The sequence below is a fragment of the Thamnophis elegans genome, chromosome 3 (assembly GCF_009769535.1).
Source record: "Thamnophis elegans isolate rThaEle1 chromosome 3, rThaEle1.pri, whole genome shotgun sequence".
Taxonomy (NCBI): Eukaryota; Metazoa; Chordata; class Lepidosauria; order Squamata; family Colubridae; genus Thamnophis; species Thamnophis elegans.
The window spans coordinates 41,497,650-41,507,366 of record NC_045543.1 but is presented as its reverse complement, the minus strand read 5'-3'; the positions used below and the strand labels follow the sequence as shown (position 1 = coordinate 41,507,366).

At 38.7% G+C, this 9,717-nt stretch overlaps 1 protein-coding gene across 2 annotated transcripts; it reads right to left on the bottom strand.

Moving 5' to 3' along the window:
• Positions 1–1,505: 1,505 nt before the first annotated feature.
• On the bottom strand, positions 1,506–9,663 carry CDCA3 (cell division cycle associated 3). 2 transcript variants are annotated; one of them, XM_032214781.1, is made up of 6 exons: positions 9,563–9,663; positions 9,070–9,215; positions 8,830–8,965; positions 3,376–3,648; positions 2,753–2,874; positions 1,506–1,886 (listed from the first exon to the last, which is right to left on the bottom strand). In XM_032214781.1, exons 2-6 carry the CDS (start codon positions 9,187–9,189, stop codon positions 1,743–1,745), a joined length of 795 nt encoding a protein of 264 aa, XP_032070672.1. In that variant the 5' UTR covers positions 9,190–9,215; positions 9,563–9,663; the 3' UTR covers positions 1,506–1,742. The 2 variants fall into 2 exon arrangements, with proteins under 2 accessions (XP_032070672.1, XP_032070670.1); XM_032214779.1 differs by lacking the exon at positions 9,563–9,663 and adding an exon at positions 9,307–9,439.
• Positions 9,664–9,717: the final 54 nt, after the last annotated feature.

The following is a 9,717-nucleotide window of genomic DNA, read 5'->3' as shown; positions in this document are numbered from 1 at the left end:
ATGACATGATCATCAGCATTTCCAAGCAATCTTTCACAGTAGCATCTGAAACAAAGCTATTTTTTAATTTTTAAAAATATGGCCAAATCTTATGAGATCTTACACTTACACCTAATAAGATGAAAAACATTGAAATCTCGTGATTGATAGAGTTTGGCCATTCTTTTTTTAAAAAAATATTTAATTTATGGGCTTCATTTATAGATTCCCACAAGAGGTGTCACTATGGGCTGAATGTGTCACACGCAGACTACACTCACTCCAACTCCACGAAGGGAAAAAAACATTGCAATAGACAGTGTCTCCTAATATTCACTCCACACATTGTGCGATATTTGAAACTCCATGCAGCCAAGGATATGAACTACAAAGCATATCCCTTAGTTTGAATGAAAATACAGCATTTGTTCAGAGAACTTGAGCTGATTGGCCAGTGTCTTTGGTATTCAAAAGTTACTGAGTCTCAGCTTTTTATAAATTGCAGGATGCAAGAACTTGTCATTAGCTCAGAAAGCAATAAACACACAAACCTGCCCACAAAAGATCTAGGCTTTCCTTTAGAAAAGGTTAAAGGAAGCATTAAAAATACATTCACCACTTCTACTTGAAAGATGTATATATCCTGTTTTTGCTTCATCATACAGGCAGTCCTCAACTTATGACTACAATTGAGACTGGAATTTCAGTCATTAAGCAACGTAATTGCTAAGCAAATCATCATGTGACCAGACTGATATTACAATCATTTTTACCATAGTTGTTAGGTGATTCAATGCATCATTAAGTGAACATGGCCTCCCCAATTGACTCTGCATGTCAGAAGCTGGTTGGGAAGGCAAACTCTGATCATTGACTGCAAGACACTGCAACCATCAGAAATGAGAGCTAAGTGCCCAAATTGCAATCATGTGACCACGGGTGGTGCAATGGTTGTAACTTTGAGTAACTGAAGTCATTTTTTCTGAGGGTGTTGTAACTTTGAGCAAAAGATAGTAAGCCAAGGACTGCTTGAATTACATCAATGTATATGTTACAACTTAAACACAAGCTCTTACCCCTCTCATATGATTGCCCTGTATATTGCTATCATGGGACCTGGAATATATTCCATATTGCTCTGGCTCCCATAACCCCAAGTAACAAAAAGGTACTATTTATTCTACTACCCAGAAACTGAAAGCAAATAAGATATTTATTCACTAATTCCTCACTTTGGTCAGTGAGGCATGTCAGCTAACCGTTTCCACATTTTCTCACAAACACCCTTCCCCCCATTCTGTTCTTCTACCAGGACTCTCCAAATTTGGCAATTTTAAGACTTGTGGACTTCAACTCCCAGAATTCCTCAGCCAGCCATGTTGACGTCTGTGGATTCCACACTCAATATTAGCTTCTGGAAAAAAGGTTTTAGCCACACTCAGGGGTATTTTTTTCTAACTGTGGCAAAAGTTTTAAAATAATTAAAATAATGCAGCCGGGAACCACAATCTCATGCTAAAGAGACTTTATTTTCCAAACACAGACATTTCAGACGATGTTTTTTTTAAAAAAGTAGTTACACAGAAGAATCTATACATTATGGAATCTAAATATGAAAACCAAAAACAGAGAAGAGTAGCAAGAGGGAAATGGGCAAGAAGCAAAAAATAAAATAAAAATAAAAATCATGCTACTTTATTGTCTTCATACTTGAGCCATCAAACCTTCATATTAAAGGGTGGTAATCCACAGAGCACCTGAAGCTAATTTTCCACCCAACGACACTGTCGATTCTCCTTATTCATGCGATCCCAACCACAGCTATCTGCTGGAAAGTTAGGCCCAGAGTTTAAGTTTCCATCCTTTGGCTCTCTTTGATTATCTGTCACTGATGAAGTCCTTTTACTCTGGAAAAAAAAAGTATCTTGTTGGTTGAAGAAATGCTAATATATTTGACTGTTCTATTTGTTGCCAGGTTTCGTATTCACACAGTATGATTAACTTGATTTACTCAAACCTGAATTTGCACAACGCAGAGAAGAAAGTCATTGGTTGGCTTCACCAAATACATGAAACTCGATTATGGGCTGCCACCCATTGGAAGAGGCAATTGTTCCAAGTTTTAAATTTCAGTCATGCAACATAAATGCTTTTCAGGGTACAAATAAATAATACATGTGTAAAAACATATACATATTTTATCAACAGACATGTTTATCGACATGAGAGATTTTATTGTACACTAAAGATGTGGTTTACTTTTGTTTAAAACAAATGAAGATTCATTTGAAAAAATAAACTGACTAAGTCAATTACATACTTCAAGAAATTTATGAACAGAACAGTATTTTCATTGATTGTCATTTATTTTAAGTGGAAGCTAAGGTAAGTTTGAAAGGTTAGTAAAGTTACAAAGCTAGGAGATAAATTAACTATAAATGAAAAAAAACCCTCTAATTTATTCTGAGCAAATCTATTTTGCCAGCTGTTGCTTTAATATTCTATAAATCTCAATGTAGCTCTTGATTTAAAATGTTTGTTCACACCTGAAGAAAACCAGTGTTGAAAATAATTATCTAAAAGGTGCCAGCAATAAAGCAAAAAGAAAAACAACAAGAAAAGTACAAAGCACCTCATTCTGCTTATATTGGATTTCAGTCTACCACTTTTCCAAATGTTTTGTTTTTCAGGAAAAATGCTAATTAGCTAAAAGCACTTTAAACAAAGCAGAAATTTGGGTTAGTAGAATAACATCAACCCTCTGCCCACATACCTGATGAAAAGCAAGGGAAATTGGAGAATTGTCACCCTGAAGGATACTAAGTGGGGAACGTCCAGTACCAGTTGGCATTGCCATCATTTTGTTACTGATTCTGCGTTTTACTGACTTGCTTCCTGGGGAGTAGGAAGGAAGAGAAGAGTGCGAAAATTCATCACAATGTTTCTTATTTTTCAGAACAGAAGCTCAAGTACCATATCTCCCACCTTTCCTTCCTAAGCAGGCAGAATGTGATATCCTTATGTAGTAGAAGAATTAGTTTATGTGAATTTTGCTAACATAGTTAACAATATAACCACACTACACTACATTCCTTTTTCTTCCTTAGTTGTGGCACAGTCTCAGTTTAAGTTCACATTCTCACAGTGGATGCAGAGGTAGACTACCATAAAGCTAGCCAACGTAGGTTCCAGTTTCTTGGGGACTGAAGGTGTCTTGCATAATGCAGCTGGGTACCAGATTCATGAGAGTTAGCAGCTTAGATTGACAAAACAATAACACAAATAAACATTTATGTAGACAGAAATAATACTGATGAAATCGACTTGCTTCATTCAGAAGATCACTGTTAAGAGGAGTAATGTAGCAGCTGAACAGCTTTGGACAATTAATCTTACCTGTAGGGTGAATGATGCGGGCAGACTGTACTGGTTTTGTGGCAGCCACAACAGAAACCAAGGAAAACTGGTCATTTCCCCCTTCTGCTTGCTGAGAATCCCCTAAGAAAATTTCCTCAGAAGAAACTATGCTCCTTGCAGTCCTCTCCTCCATTCCAAAGGTGAATTCAGATTTTTGATCTTGATGCTGAGCTTCCTGTTGAGATAGCTCTTCCTCTCTATTTTGTCCCATAAAGTTTTCACAAAACAACTTCACTGGGTAATTTATGGTATCTGGACAGAAATCAAATTCAAGAATTGAAAATTTATACAACAGTACATACCAAAGGAAAATTTCAGAGATTAGAATATTACCCTTTGCCCACCAAGACCTTCTATAAGCACTGCGTTAAAGGGCACATAACTCAGCCCTAAGATGTCAAGACCCATGTATAAGACAGTAATAGCTGTTAAAATTGTGCACATGATCTTCTCCCACTACTTTGGCAAATCTTTTCCTTCTGTACAAACATCACTGAAGAAAGAAGCTGAGTATCCCCCACCCCTCTTGTTCCAAATATAGAAAGTTAGAAGTAGAACCCAATCTCACACATAGCATACAAGCCCATGAACATGAGAACTTCATACTCCCAATAAGCAGCCTATCAAGCACCCTTACTTGTTCGGTGATGTCAAGATCATATAGAAGGCTGATCTTAGTCATAATTAACCAACCAAGACAACCTTGACCATACTCTTGGATCACCTCTGGTGGGTGCAAGACGGAAATGAAGCAGCCATCCTTGTTCTTCTTGATCTATCAGAGACTTTCAATTTCATTGATCACAGTATCCTTTTGGACTAGATCCAGGAGTTGGATATGGGTGAGCACAGTATTGTCTCCTCCCTTCCCCCAGAATCAATTCCAATCAGTGTTGATGTACAGGGTATGTGTGAAATGAAATTCCACTAGCAGTCTCTTCTTTGCAAAATGCCATAGGGCTCAAGACACTCTCTTATCTTGTTTAACATCTCCCCTCTAAAATTTTGGGATTGATATCATCAGTATGCTGTCTGCCGTATGTCTCCATCCTAGGCCACCTGAAGGTCTGTCTCTGCACCTGGAGACTATGGCTGTGGTGTAACAAGCTTCAGCTCAACCCAAGCAAGTTTTGGGATTTTGGACCTCTCGGTTCTAGGTAAGACGGGCTTTCCACACTTAGTTCTGGATAAGTAAGCCTTGCCTACTGCACAATTTGGGGATCCTACTGGATCCACAGCTCCTGCTCAAAAAGCAGGTAGCATTTTTGGGCCTTATGTCAGTTGTGCCAGTTCCTGGAAAGGGCAGCCTTGCTCATGGTCACTCATGCCTTCATTGTCTGAATTACTGCAATGCACTTTACAGGGTGCTACCCTTGAAGAGCATTGGAGGCTCCAGCTGATGCAGAAAGCAGCATTGTGGGCAATTACTGATGCCAATTACACAGCACACATGACACCATTACTTCATGAGCATTGGCTTTCAGATACAATTCAAGGGGTCGGCGATCACCTTTAAAGCCCTTCATGGCTTAGGACAGGATTACTTATCTCTCCCCAATTGTTTCTACCTGTCCTACCCGAAGATGGGGAAAGACATGTTCTGAGTACTATTGGTTGCAAACTGTCAAGGCCCAGGAAAACTTTTTCTGTTATGGCACCAGCACTTTAGAACATTCCCCCACCTGAGATTAGATTTGCTCCATTGCTTGCTGCCCTTTCTTAAATATTTGACTGTGTTTCCCAGGAAGGAGGAAGTGTATTCCAAAGGAGCAAAAGAAGCGAAGTCTAGGTAGTCTGTGTGGAAGAAAATGTTAAAACTGTTTCTTCCCTAGCAGTTTTTAAGACTATGCGTTTAATGGTGCAAATACTTTGCTGTAAGTTTGGCAAGATTTCTCTCTGGTCTGGTGAAGAACAATAAGAAACCTCTTAGAAGGGAGGGCGGGGCTTGACATCGTTATGACACAACATGCAATCTTGGGGCTCCAGGATTGCTGTCGATATCTGTTTCTGGACAGTCCTTTTGGACCTAAACTGTTCTGAAGAGCATGTCCTGCTGATGTCAGGGGCATCGCAAAGCCCAATTGATCAGGAGAAAGCTCTTTTTGCCAGCTACAAGAGAAGCAACCAAAATGGCTGCCGAAGGTTGGGACAAGCCTATGAAACAGAAGCAGTACAGGTGTGGTGTCGAAATGGTGAGAAAAATTTTTATTATTAGAGAAGGGAAAACCCAAAAGAATTGGAATTTAAAATAAAATTGAAGACACAAGAAAATAAGCGACGAATCAACTCTGGTCTAAGACTATTGTGTTATCTTTTCTACTTTAACTTTGTTTGTTTTCTATGGATGGACTTTTTACAAATGCCTCTTACCTTTAAGATGGACTGGTCTCTTTTCTTCCTTCTTCCTCTATACTTTTTCAATTTTTTGTATTCGTGGATTAAAAGCTTCTTCTCTTGTAAGGCTTGGACGGACCATAATTTCTAAACTTTTTTTTAACCTCTCTGGGAACTTGGCGTTTACAGAGGCAGAAACAGATGGAAAAGAGGTAACACAGCCATCTAGTGGCTAGAGGCTTGGCAATATCTGATATTACAAAGCTATAAGCTTTGTTTACTGAAAGTCTCAGTGGAAAACGTTTTGTTTATACAGGTGTTCCTTTGAAGGAAAGAGAAAGCTTTGTTTTGAAAAACTTCACTGAATTTGTTTGACCTAAAAAGTCTCGGATGTTTTGGCACTGTTTATAACCTGGAACATGGCACAATGTGAAGAAGAAAAGGCACTACCGTATATACTCGAGTATAGGCCGACCCGAATATAAGCCGAGGCACCAAATTTTACCACAAAAAACTGGAAAAGTTATTGACTCGAGTATAAGCCTAGGGTGGGAAATGCAGCAGCTACCGGTAAATTTCAAAAATAAAAATAGATACCAATAATGTTTTTGAATATTTATTTCAAAGAAAAACAGTAAACTAGCGGTGTATTCAATGAAATACTTCACTCACCTCATGATGCTGATGTCCCGCTGTGATGATGATGTCCCGTGCAGCCGCGGGAGCGATGTCCCGCCTCCTATGACACACGGCACAGTGATTCCTATCATTGGATCACTGTACCAGAGGAGGTGGGACATCGCTATGTGGCTGCTTGCCATAACAAGGAGGAGGTGGGACATCGTTGCAGAGCGGCAGGAGGGGGAGGAAGGGGAATCGTAAGACAGCCCTGCATTACATTAGAACGTGAGGAGGGGGGATGGTGCGGTGCGCGCTGCGCGGCAAACTGACACAGAGGGAGGGGAAACTCACAGGGGCACTGGGCCATTCACGAGTGTCACCCAGCGGCATGGCCCCGCCCCTTTTTCTCCTCCATTTCGGGCAAATTTTTCACTGACTCGAGTATAAGCCGAGGCGGCTTTTTTCAGCCCAAAAAGTGGGCTGAAAAACTAGGCTTATACTCGAGTATATACAGTAACTTTGCAAAGAATTTTCTTAGAAATTCAAAAAGTTGTAATAATTACAGAGAGAATTGAAAAGAGACTTGAAATTATAGATCAAAATACAGAAAGTACGGGGACAATGATGAAGTTTGAGGACAGAGCGAAAAAATAACAGAGGCATATGAAAGTGATAAGAAAATTGTTGACACTGACAGCAAACTGAGAGTGGAGGGAAATGACAAGTGTGAAATACGGAAAGGAGAAATCAACGGTCTGGAACTTTATTTCAGATGTCAGAAAATAGAGGAGGAAAGGAAAGATAATTTGGCAGAAATAATTAGAGTAATCTCGCCAGAAGCACTAATCATAATAAAAGTTAAGCTGATAAAAAGAGCAGATAGAGGGTTTTGAATTCTTATAAGACATGTAATGAACAACAAGTTCTTAAGAGAAGTCCACATAAGACTTATCAAGAAAACACTTAGAATGCAGACTTTACAAATGGCAAGAGATATTGGACTACACTATCTCTGGAAGAATACAGAATGATGAAATGAAATGTCATAATAAATTTTATTTAAATGTAGTTAAATTTTGAGTGCTATATACAATGTAATAATAGTTATAGTCAAATGATTAATAATGATAACAAAGCATTTATATATACTAGATCAATAATATGAAATCTTATACAAACTGTAAGTGAGGATCATGGAGATGATGTTGAAAAGCCTTTTTATAAAAGATAAAAAATTCTATGTAGAATAGAATATAAAGATGTAATATCATTGGAGGATTTCAGAATGATGTAATAAAATGTCATAATATAAAGTTACTTCAAATTTAATATGCTTTATGTTGAAAGGATGTAATAATAGCTAGGTTTAATGGATTTTTAATAATTATAACAATTTGTATACATTTATATTAGATTGATGATACTAATAATGGAGGGTGGGAAACATGGAATCGAAAATTATTAGAGAATGTTATCAATGCTAAAGTGATAGAATGACTTAGGAGGAAGCATAATAACCATGTATACAAAGATATCTTGATTGTCAATATGTGAACTTTGAAAAAATTCAAGTGATGACTATGGAAAGGACACAGAAAGACTTTGTAGCCAATCAACACAGTGTGTGTAGTTGAAGAGGCTTTTATGTTATATGTGCTGTGCGTTTTGTGTTTGTCTGAAAATAAAAATTTTATTTAAAAAAAATAAACCTCTTAGAAGAACCTCAATCTGCCATTCTTGGTTTTTGGACTCTGATATTATTCTACAAACGGTCCCTAAAAACTTCTTTGGGGGTCCTAGGTGTGGATTAGTTAGGTAATGCCAGCTGCTTTGGTTTTTTTATAAGACATCTAGAGCCACATAGATTTGAGTGGGTGACTTCAATTGAATAAATAAACTGGAGGGATTATTTAGGGTGAATATTAACAAATGTGTCCATGCAAAATGCTTCATCATTGGTTAATTTAACTAAATATTCTTAGTTTGCCCAACTCATTAATCTACAAACTAACAGTACCACTGGATTCATATATCACGCTAGACTAATTTTTTTAAGATTTTTATTCTCTCTATTTTGGACAATTCAATGCAGTAAAAATACCTAATACTCCCGTAACAACAACCCTATGAAGTGGATTCAGCTGATAAGAGTAACATAGACAGCCTTCATACCTAAGGGATGTCTAGAACTTATCTTTTGGTTTTTTAGCCATTTTATATTTTGGTAAGTTATATTGAGATAGCTGAGAGATAGGATCAACTATCAAATGAAAAATAGACTCATCAGTACCTTTTTGGGAACAGCAGAGAATCCACGTATTCAAATATAAGAAAAGGATAGTCCTGTCTCATTTGTAATGAACCATTAGCACACCCACAATCCTTTTGGCACATAAATTAAAGCAAGCCAGCCAGCCAAGGAAAGTGCAAGATTTTCCACATAAAAGAAGATTAGACCAGAAATATATCCCTACTTACCAGCTAACACATCTTTTAGAGGAGTGCGTGAAATTCCTGGCGTTGGGGAACGAGGATCCCAGCTCTCATGCTGGCTTTTGGCTACCAACTCCCCTTGTTTTGGAAATTGTGTGTTGTCTTTGGGGGAACTCTGTACCTAAAAGCAGAGAAAAGCGAACAAAGTTAAAACAACATATACAGGGAAGGGAAGATGGAGAAGCAAGTCCTTTGTTCTGAAAAGACAGGCTTTCTTCCAAGTACCTCAATGGGTGTTCTCGGGATCCCAGTAGTAGGTGACCTTGGGTCATTGACATGTTTCAGGTGCTTATTCAGCAAAGGGGTGCAGGTGGGCGTAGCTGGGAAACTCTCAGAAGCCCCCATGTCCACTGTTTGGGAACGCAGGAATCCTGCAAAACAACAATCAATCTTACAATCCAAGGAAAAAGACAACCAGACGCAGCTGAAGCCCCTATTGCAGCAACCAAAACCTTCTTCTACCTCCGAAAGAAGGCGCGGCCATAAATTCGTCTGACCAAGCTGCTCTCCGTCTTCCCAATCAGCGCAAACTCACATTGCCCCCCCACCCCAAAGCACCCTCTTCGCTTTTGTTGGACTTGGTCGCCCAAGCTCAGGCTCGCTTAGACTAGTATTCGAATCTCCCGCCTTCCTCCACCACCCTCTCTGCGACAGTCCTGATTGGAGCGAATGACTGTCAATCGCTTAGACGGCTCGTTTCCCCTGCTCATTTTCTTACCTTTCTGCCTCCCTGTCCTCTTGCAATAGGCTGGAAAGTGATTTTAACTCTTCTATCTGTTTTTTTATTGGACTAGAATGCTGTCAATATATTGGAAGGCTAAACCCACCGGCGTTACCTTATTGGCTAGTTTAGACAAATACAAATTCCCATCT

Coding starts and splice junctions, on each gene's coding strand:
- CDCA3 (XM_032214779.1), bottom strand. CDS start 9,328: ATGGCCGCGCCTTCTTTCGGAG. Junction 9,216..9,306: donor GGCCGCGCCTTCTTTCGGAG/GTAGAAGAAGGT, acceptor GTTGTTTTGCAG/GATTCCTGCGTTCCCAAACA. Junction 3,649..8,829: donor TCTAAAAGATGTGTTAGCTG/GTAAGTAGGGAT, acceptor ATTTCTGTCCAG/ATACCATAAATTACCCAGTG.